Source organism: Zootoca vivipara, chromosome 14 (assembly GCF_963506605.1).
Source record: "Zootoca vivipara chromosome 14, rZooViv1.1, whole genome shotgun sequence".
NCBI lineage: Eukaryota > Metazoa > Chordata > Lepidosauria > Squamata > Lacertidae > Zootoca > Zootoca vivipara.
The window spans coordinates 7,937,962-7,960,502 of NC_083289.1; the positions used below are offsets into that span (position 1 = coordinate 7,937,962).

Here is a 22,541-nt window from a genome sequence, read left to right on the forward strand (position 1 = left end):
TTACCTCTGTCTTGCAGGTATCCTGCCTCAGAATGACGCTCTTTGATGGCATCTATCCCTTTTACCCCCAATCCAGGAAGCCCTTTGTCTTTGATGTGGATACCATCATTGTAATTATTGTCTTCCTTGTAATTGCCTTCAGCTTCCTGCTCATCCTTCCTGGAATTCGGGGCAGAGCGGTGAGTACTGTTATTGTAGGAGGACCAAAGCTTAGTAGTAGAGCATCTGCTTTGTTTGAAGGTGGTCCCAGGTTCAATTCCTGGCTTCTCCAAGTCAGGCTCAGAGAGTCACACCTGAAAATGCTGGGAAGCTGCTGCCAATCAGTGTTGATAATACGAGGTCAGAGTGTTGGCATCATAGCTGCCAAGTTTTCCCTTTTCTCGCGAGGATGCCTATTCAGCATAAGGGAAAATCCCTTTTAAAAAGGGATAACTTGGCAGCTATGGTTGGCATCCATCTGTGAGGAGTGAGCCTTCAGGGGCGAAATCAAGTATTACAGCACCTGCTGTGGCTGTAAAGACCAACAAAGGAGAGTCATGCTTGTTGCATCCAGTTGTGCTGCTACAGGCGCACCATGATGTTTCTTCTCTCTGCACTCCTCCTGGCGATCATTCCTCCCCTGGACAAAAGGCAGCTCCCCGTGTTGCCCTTTGTGCTCAGAAGAGCATATTATTGATCTCTGCAACGAAACGGCAATACGTTTGCATTCATTTTAAATGAAAAGCAGCCTCGGGAGGCTGTGATTTTGAGCAAAGGAGAGGCAGCAAAGGGGTAGAATCATAGTTGGAAGAGACCACAAGGGCCATCCAGTCCAACCCCCTGCCAAGCAGGAAACACCATCAAAGCATTCTTGACATATGGCTGTCAAGCCTCTGCTTAAAGACCTCCAAAGAAGGAGACTCCACCACACTTCTTGGCAGCAAATTCCACTGCCGAACAGCTCTTACTGTCAGGAAGTTCTTCCTAATGTTTAGGGTGGCAGGAAGGAAAGGTGGTACCTGACTTTGCTATTAGAAGGAATTAGTATTTAAAAAGAAAAGGACTTTGGAGCTGTGTTCACAACCTGTTATGCATTGCACCATCTCCATACGACGACACAACTATCTTCAGTTATTAGGCAGTATGTGGGTGTGACTGTCTTTGTGTGCAAAGCCGTAAAACCACAGAGACTTGCGACTGCGTGATGCAACTGTGAGTTACTGCTTATGCAGGAAAGGAAAGGGAGTGATCAGCGCTGGGTTTAGGGTGGTGCAGGAGGTTTCTCACACAGGGTGCTGAGCTGAGGGGGTGCATAATAATAATAATAATAATAATAATAATAATAATAATAATAATAATAATAATACGGATACCTGCTGAGAAGAATCATAAAAAGCAACTGTACCAAAAGGAATTATTGTGAAAATACTTAGGAGGAAAGCGCCAAATATTGTCCCCACTCAAGGTGCCATATTATCGAAGTCCACCCTGGGGGTGGGGAAGGCAGGCTCAGTAGCAATCTCCACAATGGTTAGAGCCAGAATACAAAGGTATGATGTCAAATTTTTAAAATGGAAAGGAAACATTAATTTTAAAAAAAATCCTGGCAGTTTTATCAACCTTTTCAGGAGTACATTTCCTTCCCTGTCTCCCACCCTAAAATTCCCTTTTCTAATAGCTCCCAACAGTCTGTTTGCTTTCTGGGAACATAATGCACAAAAATGTGCTTCTTGGTGGCTTGTGGGATATTAGCTAGACCCTAAGATAAGATCCTAAGTGGGTGGCGCTGTGGTCTAAACCACAGAGCCCTAGGGCTTTCCAATCAGAAGGTCGGCGGTTCGAATCCCTGCAACGGGGTGAGCTCCCGTTGCTCGGTCCCAGCTCCTGCCCACCTAGCAGTTCAAAAGCACGTCAAGTGCAAGTAGATAAATAGGTACTGCTCTGGCAGGAAGGTAAACGGTGTTTCCGTGCGCTGCTCTGGTTTCGCCAGAAGCGGCTTAATCATGTTGGCCACATGACCTGGAAGCAGTCTGCGGACAAATGCCAGCTCCCTCGGCCTGTAAAGTGAGATAAGCGCCGCAACGCCAGAGTCGTCTGTGACTGGACCTAATGGTCAGGGGTACCTTTACCCTTTAAGATATAATTGGCAGGGTTTTCCAGTCCTGATATGTTTGCATAAGACCACAAGAAAACAGAGTCAATGGACCATGGCTGGAAGTCTCTCCCCACCACCCCCCGCTGCCACCTTGGGAACACTTTTTACAAGTGCTGTACCTGACAAATAAGGAACCTGATCCAGGAATTTGCAACCCACCCCCCACCCCCGACTGAATGTCACAGCCTATTCTTCCAACTGTTCTTACATTTGCATTGGCAATTAGTTCTGAGTAGTTCATGCTCAAGTCTTTGTTAGTGTGCCAACAACACACACTGAGTTGAGCATGAACCAGCCTCTGTTGCACACAGGGATGTGAAGTGGAAATTCTCCCGCTTTTATTTCATTTCTCTCTACTATTATGGGCTGCCCCTTAAGATAAGTTTCCTGGCCAGCTCTCAAGATAAAAATGAGAATAAGTTATACATATACATAATATACATACGTGTGTGTGTGTGTGTGTGTGTGTGTGTGTGTGTGTGTGTGCAACAAGAAACCAACAAATAAAACACAATTTAAGGCAGCATTTGCCAAGGTGGGGCTTTCAACTGTTTAGACTACAACTCCCCCCAGCCCCCAGCATGCTAACAAAAGTCAGTTGTTTCCAGCGGTCCCTTTAAAACAATTTTTTGTCTATCAAAAGCACTCTTCCTTATTTTATTTTTTTATAAAGCCTGTCCAATTGACCAGGCATAATGTGTTACTGTTTACTCAGTATAAGCCAAGCATGCTCACCAGAGCCCCGTCAATTGAAGGGAGTGGGAAATCTTCCAGTTCAAAAACCAGATCCCCGGCCATGCTGCTGCAACAGGTTCAAAAACCACTCTTTGCTGCAAAGTGATTTCGGCAGCCTTTGGTGTGCCCTGCATTTGCCAGACGGATGTTGGCATGAGCTTGCTGGAGTTGGCTGTGCTTGCTAGGCAGCACAGCATTTTCACCTTATTGGCTTGAGTATTCATACCCTTCCACCCAAATGGACTCAGAAAGCAGCTTCTAATAAGATGTGTAGAAAAATTCAACTATAAAATGGATCTGTGTACGTGTGTGAGATGAGAGTCTTTTGATCCTTGGCACCTGGAGACGATGCCAAGGTTCCTCCAGGCTCTTCCTTCTAGAACTGGCATGGTGTATTCACAGGAGTTTGGCCACCAGAGGGAGACATACACTGTGCTATGCTGTGTATTTATTCTTACTGTGATTTTTTAGAACTACATTTCTATCCTGCCTTTCCTCCAAAGATCTCAAGCCAGCATGTGCAAAAGGTTCTCCCTTCTCCTCTGCTCTGTCCTCACCCCTGTGAAGTAGACCAAACTGAGAGATAGTGACTGAGATTTGTAGCCGAGTGGGATTTGAACCCAGGTCCAGCCTTAATTCAACGCTCTTAATTCAGCACCTTACTCTCATGAACAGGTGTTCCTTGTACTGACTGATTAATTATGGTCAGGCATCACATGACGTGTGATGGCATCTCCAGGTCCCCCTCCCCTTATACTACAGCAACCGTATTTTGGTGAGGGAAAAGCTGGTGAGGGCTATGTTTAACCATCTCCCCTCCCCTGCTGCATTTTCCTGATCTAACCGCCACTCCCACCCCTTAAACTCACGGAAGGGGGGGGGGAATGCAGGTATCAGTATCATGTCTTCCTATATTCCAGGACATGAGTAATAGGTTGACAGCACCCAGATACACATATCTTACCCCTGTGTAAAGGTAAAGGGGCCCCTGACCATCAGGTCCAGTTGTGTCCGACTCTGGGGTTGTGGTGCTCATCTCGCTCTATAGGCTGAGGGAGCCGGCGTTTGTCCGCAGACAGCTTCCGGGTCATGTGGCCAGCATGACAAAGCTGCTTCTGGCGAACCAGAGCAGCACACGGAAACGCCGGAGCGGTCCCTATTTATCTACTTGCACTTTGATGTGCTTTCGAACTGCTAGGTGGGCAGGAGTTAGGACCGAGCAATGGGAGCTCACCCCGTTGCAGGGATTCGAACCGCCGACCTTCTGATCAGCAAGCCCTAGACTCTGTGGTTTAACCCACAGCACCACCTGGTAGAGGGAACTGTACTGGCTGTCAAACAGCTATGGGGCCATATTCATGGTGGCTTAGAACCGGGTTACTTTAAAAGCCGCCTGCCCCTGAATGGACAGACCCTTGAGATCCCTTCAACACTTTGCAATGCACCTTGCAAAACATTATAGGGTGGGGACCCCCAAAATGGGGCTTTTCTGCTGTTGCCCCAGTACTGTGGAATGCCCTCCCCTCTGACATCCATGAAGCAGCAGCCGTCAGGTCCTTCAGGCATCTTTTTGCACAGGTCCTTCTTGATCCCTAAGATTGGACCCCGTTTTACATGTCTGAATTCTCTGGATCTCTTGCTTTATTTGCTTTTAGATGTTTTTTTCTGTGTTACTGGTTTGAGGCTGTATCTTTGTTCCAGTGGATGTTGTACTTGCTCTGCATGGCTTAGTGGTGTTTTTTTTCCCCTGAAATATAAAGCAGTTTGGAAATGCTTTTAATTAATTAGCAGCTGGGGGAGGGAGGGGGAGTTTAGTTCAGGGAAACCCCAACCTTGCTGATGCTGCTCAGTTAAAAAAAAAAGAACTCTCTCCCAAAACTGTTTCTTTAAAGCAGGGATGCAGAGCCACGAGTTCATGGGCCAGATGTGGCCCCTGGAACATTCCCACCCACCCCTTGCAAACCCTCCTCTCCACCCCCACAGCAAGTAGGGCTGGGTGGCAGCGGGAGGGGGGCGGAAGGGAGATGAAATTTTAACCTAAGCGAAAGGCAAACCCTCTTTCCCCCTTTGACTTTCTGTTGTTTCTTTGACTTTCTGTTGTTTGTTGGCAGAGGCTGTACTGGCTTTTCCGGGTCATCGCAAGCCTTTTTATCGGAGGGGTCATCGTTGGTGAGTCCCCTTCTCCATCTGACCTCAGCAAACCTCTCCGTCTTTGGCCTAAGTCGTCCCCCCCCCCTCCACCGAAAGAATCCTGGGAACTGTAGTATGTTCAGGGTGCTGCTGGGAATTGAAGCTTTGCGCAGGGTAAAACAGCAATTTCCCAGGATTCTTTGTGAGAAGCCGTGTTCCTTAAAAGTGTGGTGTTGACCTGACCCACATTTGCATACCTCTGCTGCTAATCTGTGATTGCAGAGGGTGTGTGTGTGTGTGTGTGGAACTAAAGGGGTAAATTCTGGGGGAACAACCATCCCAAAAGAGGGCTGGCAACACTCTTCTGCGGCCGACACTCACAGGGACTTTCCACACCTTTGCAGCTGTCCACTTCACCTCTGACTGGGAGAGGGCGCAGGGGACAGCGATCACCACGTACAAGTCTTTCAGCCCAGCTAAGGTCCATGCAGAGATCGGGCTGCACGTCGGTCTGGCAGGACTCAACGTCACTCTAGTTGGTGAGTCTGGGGTGCCAACATGGGGGGGGGAGGGCATTTCCTAACAGTGCATTTCCAGATGTGCCTCAACCTTTCACAGTCCCATCCGTTCCAGCTATTGCAAATACCATTGCCAGGTAACGTCCCTTACCATTGTGAGCCCGTGTGGTGTAGCGGTTGGAGCGTTGGACTAGGACTTGGGGGGGGGGAGAGCAGGGTTCGAATCCCCGCTTGGCCCTGAATCTCACTGGGTGAAGGTTGGGCCAGTCGCTGCCTCTCAGCCTAGCCCACCTCACAGGCTTGTTGTCGGGAATAATAATAATAATAATATTTTATTTGTACCCCGCCCTCCCCAGTTGGAGCCGGGCTCGGAATGGCTAACATCATATAAATAATAATTTAAGTATTTAAATAATAATTATTTAAAAGAGGAGGGAGAGAATTATGTATGCCAACTTGAGCTCCTTGGAGGAAAGGTGGGTTTAAAATGTGAGAAATAAATAAACTTTGTTGTGGGTTTATTATTACAGATGTCAAAATTTATTACCTGCCTTCACCCTAAGGTCCCAGAGTCAGGTTACAACAATTAAAAGCACCGTATTAAAATAAGTTCAAAAACAGCTTTCAGACAGAGAAATAAGGCGGATCTGTAGCAGCAGGCTCATCATCTTAAATTATTTTAAGCGTCTCCACCCCCATCGTTCTGCCCGGACACTGAGGCCCAGCGCCGAGTGCCTTCTGGCAGTTCCCTCACTGCAAGAATCCAAGTTACAGGGAACTAGGCAGAGGGCCTTCTCGGTAGTGGCACCCCACCTTGTGGAACGCCCTCCCACCAGATGTCAAAGAGAAAAACAACTACCAGGCTTTTAGAGGACATCTGAAGGCAGCCCTGTTTTGGGAAGCTTTTAATGTTTAATAAATTATTGTATTTTAATACTTCTGTTGGAAGCCACCCAGAGTGGCTGGGGAAACTTAGCCAGATGGGTGGGGTATATAAAATTTATTATTATTATTATTATTATTATTATTATTATTATTATTATTATTAGCACAGAACTGTTACAAATAAAAAAGCAAGCATCCTGTTGTTCTCTGCAAATGCCTACTTTAGCACCACCTTGGCAGAATCTTAAGCAGCATTCTGAGAAATTTCTGCACGCATGTAAGGATTCCTACTAGCGCAACAGGACTTCACCCCATTTCTCTCTCCCCCAAACCATCTTCAAATATGCTCTGGAGTGTTGGGGAACCCCAGAACAGTTTTAGGGGTGCTTGGGGAGAGGAGAGGGGCAGAATGTTCCATTGTGTGAGGAGAAATGCTTGCACTCACACAGAAACCTAGACTTCGTGTTATGTTGAAGGCCACCCCTTGTGTTTACTAGGGTAGCATAGCTCCTCTCTCAGAGCATGTTGGCAGCAGCGTGTTTCTGCAGCCAGTTGCCTGCATCTTACATTTATATCCCACCTTTCCTTCCATGAGCTCAAGGCCCCATTTTATCCTCACGACAACCCTGTGAGGTCAGGTCAGGCTGAGAGAATGCGACAGGCCCAAAGTCAGCCAGTGACCTTCCTGGCTGAGGGAGGATTTGAACCTGGGTCTCCCCAGGCCTAGTCAGGGCCTGCTTACTCCTACGCCATGTGGTGGTGTCCCTCTGAGGTGTGCTCCTACCCAAACCTCTTTAAGCATTATGTGCATCTGTGCTGCCCTTTCTGCAGTGCACATGCACCTCCTCGTCCCATAATAAGCAGGAATGTGTCCGTGGGTTGTAAAATAGCCGAGGTTTGCGCTGAGCCGTGAATGGCTGGGAAGAAACCACGGAAAAGGGAGAAAGACCAAGAGTGCCCTAGCCTTGGTATGGCTACCGCTTCAAAAACCCAGCCCTTCCTTGGACACACTAACCAATCTTGCCTCTGCAGGAAAGCCCATGGAACAGCTCAATGAAACCATCAACTACAACGAGCATTTCTCCTGGTGGTTTGGGGCAAAGTACGACCACGACTTTGACGAAGGCTTGGAGCACGGCCTGCCCAGCCCCATCCTCTACGTGGCAGAGAAGTTCACCGGGAACAGCCCCTGCGGCCTCCATCACCTCTACAGAATGGCAGGGCACTATGCGTCAGCCACCCTGTGGTGAGTGGGCCTCACCAGGCTCCTGAATTGGGGGGGGGCTCACAGCCTTCCCCCAACCTTGCTTCCCCCAGACATCTTGGGACACCAAAAGGGATAGTGGGGGGACGGGACCATTTGAGACCAGCAAGCCCAGGCTCTTATCTCCCCATTGCCTTGTGGGTGGAACCCTGCCCCCAATCATCAAGTCACATTATTTTGCCCATGGGGGTCTCCAGAAGCCCCTTTCAGACCACTGCTTTGCACTGCGCTTTGAAAGGAGCTTGAAGCTATCAGACATCAGCTTCAGCTTCAGCCAGCATGACCAATGGCCGGGGGTGATGGGTGCTGGAGTCGCAGGAGCTAGAGTGAGGAAGGCCAACTCGCTGGTAGGCTCTGCTTCCAGGGCTTCAGACAGAAGGTCTTTCCAAAAGCTGCTTAGCTGAGTTTTGGGATGGAGATGCTGCAAATTGAGGCCTGTTTCCAAGGTGGCGTCAAGTCTAAAGTCATTTATCTTATAATTTTGAAGTGTCAGGCATAGCTCTAGTGGCTTTAGCCCAAACGTAGCAGAGTTTTCCTGCACAGCACAGAAGCTAGTTGAGGTGGAAATGACTAGTCGGCTAGACACAGAATAACTATTTACAGGATTTATTAAAAGAAAAGAAAAGCAGCAGAGTTTCTGTATACAAAGCAAAGCAAAATAAATCCTCTCTGTCTCTCTCTCTCTCTCTCCAACCATACGCAGCACTCCTACTCCTAACACCCAACAAGAAACAACTGTGCTAGCATTCCTAGATAACAGAGTTCAGTGCTGGTCATTAACCAATCAGAGAGTAGTTTCCAGGCCAGGCCAGGCAGACCTTGGCTTTCTGCCAAGAGTAAATTGACACTGCCTTGAGTTAATTGTATGAAGCAAGAATCTGTAAGTTTCCCATGAGAACCAATTAACAGAAACTGAACAATTTAGCCATGAAATGTTTTGCACCAGTGGAATGTTGTTGTGCAGGATAATGCATGAGAGCATAAGAAGGGCCCTGCAGGATCAGGTCCCTGGCCCATCTAGTCCAGCATCCTGTTCTCACTATGGCCAGCCAGATGCCCGAGAGAAACCCACAAACAGGCCCTGATCCCAAGAGCCCTCTCCCCTCCTGAGGTTCCCAGCAACTGAAATTATTATTTGCCGCATTTATATCCCAACTTTTTCTCTGTGAAGCTCAGGGTGGCTTACATAGTTCTCCCCCTCCCCCATTTAATCCCCACATCAACCCTGCGAGGTAGGTTAGGCTGAGAGGCAGTGACTGGCCCAAGGTCACCCAGGGAGCTTCATGACCAAGTAGGGATTCGAACCCTGGCCTCCCAGCTCCTAGTCCAACACTCTAACCATTAAGCCACCACTGGCTCCTATTCGTAATTCGGAAGCTATACTGCTTCTGTCCATGGAGGCACAGCATAGCCATTGTGACTGGGAGCCATCAAGAGCCGCCCCCACCTCCTCAAATTTGTCCCGTCTTTCAAAGCCATCCAAGTTGGTGGTGGTTGCTGCCTCCTGCAGCAGCGAGTTCCATAGTTTAACCGTGCACTGCATGAAGAAGGCCTTCCCCTTTGCCTACCCCCTGAATCTCCCAACATTCAGCTTTGGGTTGCCATTCGCTTTGTGGTGCAATGGATTGCTCCCCAAATTCCCTCCGCCGCAGATGCTGCGCTGGGTTTTCTCTTACGCAGCGTGAAAACCCTCCCCTCCCCATGCAGCCCCTAAACCTTCTGCCCGTGGAGTGGGTCTCTTCTCCCCTGAGCTGTGATAAATGGCGGGCGCTTTGTCTCTTCCCTGCAGGTTTGCCTTCTGCACCTGGTTGGTCTCCAACATGCTCTTCTCCATGCCGGTCCCCGTGTACGGCGGCTACATGACCCTCGTCACAGGCGCCTTCCTCATCTTTGCTCTGCTCTCTTTCTCCACCGGGAGGAGTGCTTCCTGCGTCATCCAATTCGGCCCCACCTCCTTGCAGCTCGCCTATGGGGCATCCTTCTGGCTGACGCTTGCCACAGGTGAGCTTCTCCTCAGTTATTCTCCTCCTCCTTATTATAGCACCCTGTAAGGGTGGCTCCCTACAGGGAGCCAGCCCCCATCATCCTAACGTCCACCTCGCCAAGTACAGGGAGCAGCAGTGGGTCTGAAGCAGTCAGAGGGGAGGGGGAAGACTCGGAGGGAGAGAGAAGCCAGCGTGCGGAACACTGGGAAGGCTCAGAGGAGGAGAGATGCAGGCAAGGGCTCAAGGATGCTGGAGAGCCCTTCCACCGCCTCGACAGGGAGGAGACTGAGAGGGCATCGCTCCTTCCAGCACAAGAGTTAAGGAGAGCACCGCAATGCAGGTCAAGGGGGAGGCGTTTTGGGGTGCCCCGACTACTTTGCTGGCGTAAGAACAGACGTACGCCATTGCCGGATTCTGATTCGGAGTGAGAGGTCATGTTTTAAGCCAGGGGTGTCAAACTCAAATTCATCGGGGGCCGCATCAGAATTTTTGGTCACCCTCAAAGGGCCGGTTGTATCTGTAGGAAAAATACCCTTTAAAAGAGGTATCAGGGGGGGGTCAGGGGGGAAGAGGGGGGAGGACAAACCCAGCTTTAAAATGGACCACCTTTGACTCTCAATGCCCACGGGGTCTACTGGTGGCAGAAGTGGACTTGTGGGGGGAGGGAGGGAAGAAGGATGGAGTATATATATTATGTTTTGTTCTGTTTTGTCTATATTAAAATCAATAAAAATTATTTTTAAAAAAAGACTTTAAAGGCATGCACAGCAACATTACCTTTTTGTGCAGGGAGTGCGGGCGGGTGGCGGCGAGGCAGCAGGTTAGTGGTGGTGGCGGGGGCCTGATCCGGCCATAGGCCGAGTGGGGGAGGTGGCGATCTGGTGGGAGGCCGGCTAGCGGCGGCGGCGGGAGGCCGCTAGCGCTGGAGGCGGGGCTCGATCCGGCCGTGGGCCAAGCGATGGAAGCGGCAGGAGGCCGCTAGCGACGGAGGCAGGGCCCGATCCGGCCATAGCCCGAGTGCCAGAGGCGGCGGGAGGCCGCTAGCGGCGGAGGCGGGGCCCGATCCGGCCGTAGGCCGAGCGATGGAGGTGGCGGGAGGCCGCTAGCAGTGGAGGAGGGGCCCGATCCAGCCGTAGCCAGAGTGCCAGAGGCGGCAGGAGGCCGCTAGCGGCGGAGGCAGGGCTCGATCTGGCCGTAGGCCGGGCGCTGGAGGCGACAGGAGGCCGCTAGCAGTGGAGGAGGGGCCCGATCCGGCCGTAGGCCGAGCGCTGGAGGCGGGGCCCGATCCGGCCATAGGCCGAGCGCTGGAGGCGGCGAGAGGCCACTAGCGCTGGAGGCGGGGCCCGATCCGGCCATAGGCCGAGCGCTGAAGGAGGCGGTAGGCCGCTAGCGGAGGCGGCGGGGCCCGATCCGGCCGTGGGCCGAGCGCTAGTGGCGGCAGCGGGGGTGAAGGCTGGCGGCCACGCGGGCCACATGACGAGGTCTGGCGGGCCGGATTTGGCCCGCGGGCCTTGGGTTTGACACCCGTGTTTTAAGCTGTCTCTGCACTGTAAATACTTTGCACAATAAAGGGCCCCTGACCATCAGGTCCAGTCGTGTCCGACTCTGGGGTTGCGGCGCTCATCTCGCTCTATAGGCCGAGGGAGCCGGCGTTTGTCCGCAGACAGCTTCTGGGTCATGTGGCCAGCATGACAAAGCTGCTTCTGGCGAACCAGAGCAGCGCACGGAAACGCCGTTTACCTTCCCGCTGTAGCGGTTCCTATTTATCTACTTGCATTTTGACGTGCTTTTGAACTGCTAGGTTGGCAGGAGCTGGGACCGAGCAATGGGAGCTCACCCCGTTGCAGGGATTCGAACCGCCGACCTTCTGATAGCAAGCCCTAGACTCTGTGGTTTAACCCACAGCGCCACCTGGGCCCCTTTGCACAATAAAAGTCTTTAAAGACAAACTGGACTCGAGCGGAGTTACTCTAGAGTAACCACGACGACCCTCTGACAACATACCTTTCAGAATTCAGCAGGGCAGAGGAGGCAAAAGTTGTAAAAATAAAGAAATTAATAAAATTGATGAGTTGTCTCTGGCAGCCATGTGTTCTGGCTTCCACCCTACCAGTCCCAAGGGGTAGCAGCATTCTCCACAATGTGAACCTCACCACCAAGTGGGGTTTGGACCCAAGCTGCCCTAGTCCAACTCTAACCACTGCACCACACTGAATGATACAGGAATTGTGCACCGTTCCAACACTGAATTGAGAATGACTCAAGCAACGCTGGATGGGCACCCTATTGTTGCACAGATCTCTGCAAGGGGATCCTTGCAGAGAATTCATGGTTGTCTGTTGACACATAAAACCCAGTGTTTAATTATTATCTTTTTTTGGGGGGGACACTAGCACCAAGTATAGACTGTCAACTATTGGAAGTGAATACTGGGGATCAAAGCGTTAACATATAAAGAGAACAAGTTATAACAAAAAGCAGATTGTATATGGGATATAAAGAAGTCCTAAACGTATAGCCTTTCGAATACTGGCAATAAAGAACAGGTGTATAGGGGTTTTTTTGGGGGGGGGGGGTGCTCCTAGATCCGGCTCTGTCACTGGAGTCACGGATGGCCTCGGCTGGTAATATGGCTATGGCTGTTTTCGGATTGGAATAGTTTGACCAGAGTTGCCCATGTGTTGGTAAGCTCAATAATGGATTGCCGCAATGTGCTTTATGTGGAGCTGCCCTTGAGGTTGGTCCAGAGGCTGCAGCTGGTACAGAACAGTGACTAGTTCCCTATGGGGACAAACTATCTTTCTCATATAACTCTTTGCTTTGAGGGATTGGCGCAGGCTTCCAATCTGCTACTGAGCCAAGTTCACAGTTTTGGTACTAACCTATAAGGCCCTAAACAATGGGACCCGGGTGGCGCTGTGGTCTAAACCACTGAGCCTCTTGGGCTTGCCAATTGGAAGGTCAGCAGTTCGAATCCCCGCAATGGGGTGAGCTCCCATTGCTCTGTCCCAGCTCCTGCCAACCTAGCAGTTCGAAAGCATGCCAGTGCGAGTAGATAAATAGGTACCACTGTGACGGGAAGGTAACCCGCATTTCCATGCACTCTGGCTTCCATCACGGTGTCCCGTTGCACCAGAAGCGGTTTAGTCCTGCTAGCCACATGACCCAGAAATCTGTCTGTGGACAAACACCAGTTCCCTTGGCCTGAAAGCAAGATGAGCGTCACAACCCCATAGTCTCCTTTGACTGGACTTAACTGTCCAGGGGTCCTTTACCTTTTTACCTTTTTTTATAAAGCCCTACAAAGCTCAGGACCAGGTTGCTTATCCCTTATATACGCAGTAGGTCTCTATAGTCGGTCTGCATGGGGGCTTATTCGCATTCCGAAGATCGCAGAATCCTGCTCCACAGTAGCCCAGAGCAGCGCTCCCAGAGCAACTACCTCTGATCTGTAGAACAGCATTCCTGTTGAGAGATGACAGTCGCCCGCTGTCTTCACTTTCCAGAAATGGCTGAAGATGTTTCTTTTCTGACAAGCCCTCCCAGCTGAATGAATCAGTCTCTGTCATGGGTGTCTACTTGGTATTAAAAAAAAAATCTTCTGCTGTTTCATTTTGAGCTGTTTTTTATTGCATTCTATGCATCACCTTGAGAAAAGGTGTGGAAGGCGATAGACAAAGAGTGCATTATATCTTGCATCAAATCTGCCATTCCAGCTTCCTTCCTCGCCAGCGACAAAGTCTGCCTTTGGTTCACTAACTGACTGTCCATCTCTGTGTTTTCCAGGGCTGCTCTGCTTCCTGATCGGAGTCGTGGTGATAACACTTCACTATACCTGCCCCAACCTGCTAAAAGCCTTCTTTGACCTGTGCGAGGAGGAGGAGGAGGAAGAGGGGATGCTGGGAGAAGTGTACATTAACCCCCACTATGCTCGAACGAAGCCAGCGCCGGCCAATTTGAGGCTGACCATCATGGACAGCTAGAGCGAAGCTTGTGGGGGGGGGGACCTTCGGGACCTGTTCTTCCAACAGGGACATTGATTGTGACCTGCCCTGGCATAGCCAGTAGAGAAGAATGACTCTATCCTATGCACTGATCCTGAAAAGGGGCAGCTGGAAGCTGGGCTTCTCTCGCTGCCCACAGCCTTCAGCAGCTGCAGTTCAGCAGCCTTGTTTTTATTAAGTCTGGAGAACAATCGGAAAGCACTTTGCTTGTTTGGTTTGGGGGAAGGAATGCCTCCAACCAGTGGTTGGGTGGGAAGCAGGGAAGACTGCAGTAGAGCCAAAGCGAATGTTAGGCAAAGCCAGCTGCTTCCCTGCTGAGCAGGGGCGTACCCAGGATCAAAACTAGGGGGGGGGCAAGCCATGGGGACCATGCCAGGGGATCGCCGGCTGCGCTCACTGCTCTCCAGCAACCTCCTCACCTCTCCTCCCAGCGGCGGATAGGAGGAGCGAGAAGAGGCTCTTTGGCCGCCTCTCTGGAACTCGCTCGCTCGCTCGAGGGCCACTGGCTGCGCGCTCGCCTGCCCGCCCGCTCGCCGATTGGGTGAAGGGGTGCTTCTCCCAGAAATTGGCCCCTCTCCACAGGCGGAAGGGGAGCTGGCGCCCCGCTCCAGGTGTGAGGGGCACGGGAGGCGCCGGGCCAGCGGAGCGGAGCTGCTTTGTGCTCGCGGTGGCGGCGATGAAGCGCAGCGTTGAGGGAAACGCGCCTGCCTTCTCTCCGCGAAACTCGCTGGCAAAACTCCCCCCCCCCAATCCGTCACACGTTTACAAGAGCTCAAGCTGCTCCCTCTGAGGATTCCCTTTCCCTTCTGGGCGGCTGTGTCGCCGGTGGGATGCCTGCTTTCCTCGCTCGGCTGCTGCCTGTTTCATCACTTTATAACCGTTTAATATTTTGCTTCTGGGGGGTCAGCTGCCCCCCCTGCCCCATGCTGGGTACGCCCATGCTGCTGAGTCCCAAAGAAAACCCTGAGGCCGGGAGCCGGTGGCTGCTCCTTGAGGTGGATGGGCAGGGGGCCCCAGCCAAGAGCAGACTGCAGTTGTAGTGCCCCAAGGGATGAGCATAGAGACGTTACAGGCAGGGGACAATTGAGTCCAGAAGAGGAGGCAGGCTGCAAGGAAGGGTTCTGTTAAGCTAGTGCTGTTAGGTGAATGGACAAGACTCAGAATACTTGCTGGCTGGGGTCAGTGGGAGATGTGCAGTTCAGCCAAAGATTCCCCACCCTTTGTGTAGCCCCTCGCCTGAGCAGCAAAAAATTATTGAAAAATGTGCCTGAACCAACATATATAAAGCAGGCGTTGCTGTTTTGCTGTCTGCCTTGGTGGGAGACAAAACCCACCAAGGTGAATGTCAGAAGTAGCTCTCAAGTCTCACGCAGGATGTAGAACTGAACCCTCTTTCACCTTGACTGATCCCTAAGCATTTCAATCTTGGCCACGGCTCTCCTTTAGCAGCAACCTCCATGCGGCACTTCAAAAGCAGTGAGTGCATCCTAGGAAAGGCCCTTTTGGAGCTCGTTGATGTTACATTTTGTGTTTCTGTGTAGTAAACTGACTTGTTAATAAAACTGTAAAAGCCATTTGTGTTGTATGTCAGTGTGTCTGGGTGAAGCATCATGAGGTTTGTACCTTGGAGATATTTGCACCAGTGCTCCCCCTGTTGTTTTGATACTCAATTGGAGCGTTTTTGTTTGTCCCATCCTTCCCCAAAATGTAGTCCGAAACACACAGAGGGCACCAGGTTGGGGAAGGCTGGTTTATACCCAGGATGAGTACCCTGTGGCCATTCCAACATTGAATTCCAGCTCTCAGCAGCCCTGGCCAGCAGAGCCCAATGGTCAGGGAAAATGGAATATGTAGCTCAAGCATTTAGAAGGCCAGTTTTTCCACTCGTGGTTTATATGGTACCATCCCTGATGCAATTATGTATAGTTGGCAGAGGCGTAGCAAGGTCAGGTGGTACCCAGTGCGGAATTTTTTTTTGTCACACACCCCCACCCCCATATCGACAGCTTGGAGTAGGCTTGGGAGTCACGGGTGGGCGGCACGCCGAATGTCACCCGCTCAGCAATGACACCCAGGACGGTGATCCCCTGCCCCCCCTCCTATACCTCTGATAGTTGGTCAAGCTGGGTCAACTGGACTTGGGTTAGCCAACCTGGTGCCATCTGGATGTTTTGGGCGACAACTCCCCCATTCTGTGGCCAGTGGCCAGGCTGCCTGAGGCTGATGGGTGTTAAGAATCCACAATAGCTGGAGGCCACCAGGTTGGCTAAGATCAGGGTCCCCAAACTAAGGCCCGGGGGCCAGATGCGGCCCAATTGCCTTCTAAATCCGGCCCGCGGACGGTCTGGGAATCAGCATGTTTTTACATGAGTAGAATGTGTTCTTTTATTTAAAATGCATCTCTGTGTTATTTGTGGGGCATAGGAATTCATTCATATTTTTTTTTTCAAATATAATCCGCCCCCCCCCCCCCAAGATCTGAAGGACAGTGGACCGGCCCCCTGCTGAAAAAGTTTGCTGACCCCTAGCTAAGATCATGTGTACCACTGCAGTGGTTGTGGCTAAAGCGTTGGGTTGGGAGAGCAGGAAAGCCATGCCTTTGCTTGCTTCTTTGGATTTCTTCTCCTTAAGCCCTGCAGCTTCTGCTAGATCAAATGGGGGTGGGGGGGGGCTTTGGCTCTCCGGATGTTACTGAACTACAACTCCCATAACCCCTAGCTTTTGAGCATGCTCGCTGGGGTTGATGAGAGCAGTAGTTCAGCAACATACGGAGGACCAAAGGTTCTCCAAACCTGCGCTGGATCTTTTGCAGAGGTTCTCAACTACATTCTGCACATGCAACTGAATTTTCACTTCAAACAAGGCAAGGAGGAAGGTTTACCAAGGGAAGAAGAGGTACCTGGGGTGATCGAGGGCAACCAAGTTTCCTGCTTGATCGTCTGCTCTATCTGAGCCATCAAGGCAGCTGTGGCCCTCTTGTGATGCTGGACTACGACATCAAGTGTCTCGACTATTGGCCATGCTGATGGGAGCTGGCACCCAACAGTATCTGGAGGGCCATAGGTTCCCCATCACTACTCGGGTATCAAGGTGTCTCTTGGACACATGGTTGGCATTTCCTATTATGTTTGCCAATAGCTCAGTAGTCGAACATCTGATTTGCAGGCAGAAGGTCCCAGGTTCAACCCCTGGAATTGGCCGTTAGGGCTGGAAATGCCCCCTGCCTAAAGCCTAGGAGAGCCACTGCCAGTCACAATAGACGATCCAATGATCTGATTTGGTATAAGGTGCAGTAGCTTCCTATATTAGAAGGGAATAAGATGTGGGAATGGCTTTGGCTTCCGGTTATGACACACTGAGCCGGGTGGAGCAGAAGCAGGAAGGAGAAGTGGTCATTAGCCCTCCATACCTGAGAACATCCTGGGAAACAGGGGAGACCTTGACGGTCTCCTAGCTGCATGCATAGCAGGACTCATAGCTGCCAAGTTTTCCCTTTTCTCACGAGGAAGCCTATTCAGCATAATGGAAAATCCCTTTAAAAAAGGGATAACTTGGCAGCTATGGCAGGACTATTGAGGTACATTGCTAACCCTAAGCGACTACTGACTTTGTGGCCTATCGTATATTACTCAAGCAGTAAAGCAGTGCAACTCTTATCAAATGATGCATATGCAAATAAAGAAATATTAGGACCTATTACTTTAAATATGGAAGTGCACACAGGAGCAGTTGGAATCTCGCATGGAAAACATCCACAAACCACCCATTCGAGGTCTGCCAATGCAGGTTAAGGGATCTGAGTGTATAATTATTGGGTTGGGGGTAATCTGCTTACTTGCACTGCATCGTGGAATCTGAAAGCTGTTAGCAAGCAGACCAACGACTCCTAGTTTCATGGCTGCAGAGGAGAAATATGAAAGAAAAGATACCCTGACTGAGGAGGCAATGGCAGAGATGGGTGAGGTACCTGAACCTACCCATCTAACCGCCCACTGCCTGGGTCATTGGGCCATCTATGGTTACATTGCTAGGGTTTGTCACCCAAACAGGTGTCTTGTGTCCTCCAGAAATAGCCCTTCTTTCCTCTACAGACCAGTCAATTCTGTCAACAGCAGCTGTCAACAACTTAGGACAGACTGGTTGAAATGCAGTACTCTCTTTCACAGAGATGTGAAACCTCCGTATCTCCTTGGACTGCAAACCTTTGAGTCCCAGAGAGCATGGCCAATAATTGGGGATGGTGAGGGTTGTAGCCCAATCACATCTGGTTCTCTCCATCCCTGGTTCTCCATCCCTTTCTGAGCTAGTCCTTCTGTGGCGGCTTGCTTTCTCCTGCTGCACTGCGGACTGAAAACAATTCTCTCACCTGTGCAAAGAGAGACATTTATTTGTCCTGCCTCCTCCACCAGCCGCTGCAGCGCAAGGAAATGTCAGGAATTTTCTATACAGTCAAAACTTGGTTCTTCAGAGGAGGGGTGAGGTCAGTATTAGGAATACAGTTATAAATTTGATATTTTACACCACAATTCTGGTATTCTTGATGCTTTCATTGGGAACACCCCTTCAGGAGCTCCCTTTTCCCCAAGTCCCTGGTGTTTTCCTCAGTTCATCCATTTAAATGTATTTTGCCAGGTACTTTGTGAAGAAAGGTATCTCCTGTAATGAAAAAAAAACCATGCATCAGTAGCTTACACTTCAACATAATAGAAAGCAAACTGGCCTTGCCCACTGATGAGAGAAAAGTATAGCTACCCCATCTGGGTGGGTTTTGCCCCCTCCTGAGCTCTGTGGGATCCCCAATTTATAACTTGCTCTGCTTATGGAAGAAAGTGACACGATCTCACCCTTTTAGTAAGTCAGCCGATGGAGAAGGATGGCACCCACCCTTCTGAGGCCTTCAAGCGACATCAATGATGACATCAAATTGTTGCAATGACATGGGGTTTATTCCATTAAGACCTCTCTGGTAGTGAAGCTACCTAGACCAGAGTGATGAGCAACAAAGATCTGGTGGTCACTGAGATCAGGCACCTGGGTGGGGTTCAGGACCTTGGAGAGCTCCAGCCCAAGCAGGAGATGATGCGCAACAAAGCCAAACTGCATTAAAGGGAGAGGGGTTCTGGTACCAGCCCGGAAGAAATAGCTGGAGGAACCTAGGAAGCATGGACTCGCCCACCTGACAAACTTGGAGGAGGCAAGGATCTGGCCCAGGCTTCCTCAACCTCGGCCCTCCAGCTGCTTTGAGACTACAATTCCCATCATCCCTAACCACTGGTCCTGCTAGTTAGGGATCATGGGAGTTGTAGGCCAAAAACATCTGGAGGGCCGAGGTTGAGGAAGCCTGAACTGGCCTGCCAGTCAAATCCCCACTCCAGGATGCAATTAAACCCCAGTGTCAGAAAAGGGGAGGACGTTTCCCCAGAGCCATCTCCTCCACCTCTGATGCCAGCAGGATCCTTGCCATGCTAGTCTGCTGGTGTGCTCCCTACAGTAGGAGGAGGACCAAGGGAAACACATTGAGAAGGCATTAATATATAAAATACAGACACCGGCATTATTCCTTTCCTACAAATTCCTTACATAGTTTCCTTTGATGGCTGCAATGCATCGCACAAGTGTTTGCAACCAGTGGTTGTTTTTTTCTGGAGGGAAACATTCTGTGAATCTCTGTACTTTTGTCCATTTACTGTATTTATTTTCCCCGATTTGAACTATAAAATGGTGATTTTCTTGAGTAAAAATGAGAGTACTCCTAAACACTTTTAAAGGGGGGGGAAAGCACTGTCTGCAACACACAATGGTCTGAGCACAGTTAGCTAACTCAAACACATCTCACAGGGGGTCCTGTTTTGCAAAATGGGACAAGAATTAGTTGACTCTGCCTGTCCTTGGCTCTGGCTCCACCTGGTGCAGCAATCAAATTGCCAGCACATTTGCAAAATGGATTGGGGGCCATGTGTTGAGGTTCCTGCACTGCAGGGGTTGGAGTAAATGACCCTTGGGGTCCCTTCCAACTCTACCATACTATGACCCTATCCTTGGATCTACTGTCAGCCCACTAGTCTTCTGTGCTACCAGCCCCACTGGGCACCAGCCACCACATTTGTTCACATCAGGACATCTAGAGAGGATGGTGCTCACCTGGTCATTGGGATCATGCATCCCTCGGTTCTCCTCCAGCAGCTTCTCTTGCAGGAGTATTTTAAGAAGTTCGCTCATCATCAGGTCTTTCACCCCCTCTCTGTTGGTCTCTGCACTTTCTGAGAATGCAGACTGGACATGAGGAGAGCTTAGCATACTCTTCTTCCCCATGAAATGCCCTGAAATGACACCACCCGTGGAGATATGGGAGCTGGAAGTGCAGGTGCCCTTGGCGGCTAAAGGACTTTCGCCCCAACTTTGGCTAGGAAGACAGCTAGGATTGTTTCTGGATCAGGACAGCTTGACCACCACAGGAATTACAATATTATTAACAGATCGAAACTTAAACACATCCTTTTTTTACCCTGCAGGGGGAGGAGACCCAATTCTTTACCAACACCTATTCTGATTTTTTGGCCACCCAGAAGTATATACTGTATCCTTATTCTTCCTGGCTTTGGCATAATTTCTCACATCGTAACATATTATGCAGGGAAAAAAGAACCTTTCGGCTATATGGGTATGGTTTGAGCTATAATGTCAATTGGCTTTCTAGGTTTTATTGTTTGAGCCCACCATATATTTACTGTAGGAATAGACGTTGACACCCAAGCTTACTTTACCTCTGCTACAATAATCATCGCAATTCCTACAGGGGTAAAAGCATTTAGTTGACTCGCAACCCTTCACGGCGGAATAATTAAATGAGATGCCGCCATGGTTTGGGCCCTAGGGTTTATTTTTTTATTTACAGTAGGTGGTCTCACAGGTATTATTCTAGCCGACTCTTCACTAGACATTGTCCTACATGATACCTACTGTGTAGTTGCTCACTTCCATTATGTTTTATCAACAGGAGCTGTATTTGCAATTATAGGCGGATTCGTCCACTGATTCCCACTCTTTACAGGCTATACCTTACACACCTCATGAACAAAAGCTCAATTTGGCGTAATATTTGCCAGAGTTAACATAACATTCTTCCCACAACACTTTCTTGGACTAGCCGGAATGCCCCGACACTACTCCGATTATCCAGATGCATACACCCTTTGAAATACCATCTCATCAATTGGCTCCTTAATCTCTCTCACAGCTGTAATTATAATAGTGTTTATTATTTGAGAGGCTCTAGCAGCTAAACGCGATGGACGGAACTGGCCACATAACTGATCTAGCAGCACAGATTCTACCCACCCACCCCAAGCCCGCCCCATAACTTTATTATCTTTAGATACACATACGAAAACATTAAAAGCTTCCCGATACAGGGCTGCCTTCAGATGTCGTCTAAAAGACGGACCCAGGTAAGGAACACAATTCTGCAGCCTCTGCTCCAGTCCTTCGTTGTCCCCCACCCTCTCAACACACACACGCAGCCTTTTTTTCCTGCAAGGATCTTTACTAACAGGCAATCATTTCCCACCGTTTGCGTTGGGAAGCTGCCCCCTTGGCAGACCGTCCCCTCCAGCGCCACAGGGAGACGCAGGGGTCGTACCTGTAGCCCAGAGGTTTTCCCGGAGCCGGATGGGTCCGCCGAGCGAGGGCGAGACAGAAAAGGTGGCGAAAAGGAGCAGATAAGCCAAGCTTCCCACATGTAGGATCGTATTGGTGGATCCTGTCGCCGCCATGGCTCTCTTTCCGGGCAGCAAGCGGACTTCGACGGACCGACGGGCGGACGCGACGCGACGCCCTTGTCTCGCCTCCTCTGACCACTAGATGGCTCCTCTCCTCCAAGCCTCTTTCCTGGTCTTCGCCCCGCGTGCGGTCCTGCTGTTTAAATAGCACAGCCGTCGGGGCGGGGACTGACGCGGGGCATCGTCACCTTAGCAGCGCTTGCCCAGGGAGGGATCGCCCTGGACCTGCCTTGTCACGACTTTGAGGCCCCAACGGGACTCTTGGGTGCCCCCTGGACGGTTTGGGGGCAGAAAAGAAGAAGGAATCGGGGCAAGCACGGATCCAAGGGAGATGGAAGAGCTTAGGGTTTGATCCGAGCCCACCTGCTCCCGGACCTATTTGGAGTGCCAGGCTCAATCCTGAACCTCGTGAAATAACAGAAAGGCAGTATATCTGAGCACCTACAACAGAGTGCAGAGCGACTGGGTAGCCCTAGGAGACGGAAGGATGTGGTAAAAGCTGCCGTCAAATAAGCCACGAGAGCTTCCCCTATAACCGAGCAAAGCGCCTTCCTCAATTCTGGGCAGGAGGCCGCGCCGAGACACTTTCCTCTAGTCAAGTCCCATTGAATCCAGCGAGGCTTACTTCCGAGTATAACCACGTGTGCATGCGAGGGTCAATCAAATGGTGGCAATTGCTTGAACGCTGGCAGGATTGGGGGGGGGGATCAGGACCTTCCATGCCTAGGAGCCAGTTCCTAGGGGCTGAGGCCTCCCAAAGTTGCCATTCAAATGGTGTGTGTGCACCATGTCATGTGATCGTAGATTATGCGGGGCAGGGCTGACCTCCCCCCCCCATTTTTATTCAAGTAGGCACCCCTGCTTCTATGCATTTGGGCCATTCCCACCTACCCATCTCAAACCTGCACTTCCATCTTTTGAAAACTTTCAAGGGTTAAAAAATAAAGTTTGCAAAACAAAAACCAAAAACCAAAAAAAGAAGCCTTCCTTTTGGGGATTATAGGGGAAGAACTACCCAAACTGTACAGAAATTTATTCATGTATGCACTACAGCGGCAAGACTGTTACCTGCCCCAAAATGGAAAGAAGTAGTCCCAGCGAAAGAAGA

General features: G+C 50.3%; 2 protein-coding genes across 2 annotated transcripts; one reads left to right on the forward strand and one right to left on the reverse strand.

Annotated features, from left to right (window-relative positions):
* Nucleotides 1–32: 32 nt before the first annotated feature.
* Nucleotides 33–13,634, forward strand: DUOXA2 (dual oxidase maturation factor 2). The gene is made up of 6 exons (XM_035130488.2): nucleotides 33–179; nucleotides 4,981–5,038; nucleotides 5,404–5,538; nucleotides 7,435–7,648; nucleotides 9,456–9,667; nucleotides 13,438–13,634. The coding sequence occupies exons 1-6, from the start codon at nucleotides 33–35 to the stop codon at nucleotides 13,632–13,634; spliced, it is 963 nt and encodes a 320-aa protein (XP_034986379.2).
* A 4,420-nt stretch (nucleotides 13,635–18,054) lies between these two features.
* LOC118092571 (neuromedin-B-like) lies at nucleotides 18,055–21,427 on the reverse strand. The gene is made up of 3 exons (XM_035130765.2): nucleotides 21,295–21,427; nucleotides 19,797–19,975; nucleotides 18,055–18,311 (listed from the first exon to the last, which is right to left on the reverse strand). The coding sequence occupies exons 1-3, from the start codon at nucleotides 21,425–21,427 to the stop codon at nucleotides 18,270–18,272; spliced, it is 354 nt and encodes a 117-aa protein (XP_034986656.2). The 3' UTR covers nucleotides 18,055–18,269.
* Nucleotides 21,428–22,541: the final 1,114 nt, after the last annotated feature.

Bases quoted from the DNA above. Each gene is read 5' to 3' on its own strand.
- DUOXA2 (XM_035130488.2), top strand. From the start codon at position 33: ATGACGCTCTTTGATGGCATCTATCCCTTTTACCCCCAATCCAGGAAG. The intron at 180-4,980 runs GTGAGTACTGTT...GTTTGTTGGCAG, and splicing joins CTGGAATTCGGGGCAGAGCG to AGGCTGTACTGGCTTTTCCG. The intron at 5,039-5,403 runs GTGAGTCCCCTT...ACACCTTTGCAG, and splicing joins TATCGGAGGGGTCATCGTTG to CTGTCCACTTCACCTCTGAC.
- LOC118092571 (XM_035130765.2), bottom strand. From the start codon at position 21,427: ATGGCGGCGACAGGATCCACCAATACGATCCTACATGTGGGAAGCTTG. The intron at 19,976-21,294 runs GTACGACCCCTG...GTGTCATTTCAG, and splicing joins GGAAAACCTCTGGGCTACAG to GGCATTTCATGGGGAAGAAG. The intron at 18,312-19,796 runs GTGAGCACCATC...TTTTCATTACAG, and splicing joins TGCATGATCCCAATGACCAG to GAGATACCTTTCTTCACAAA.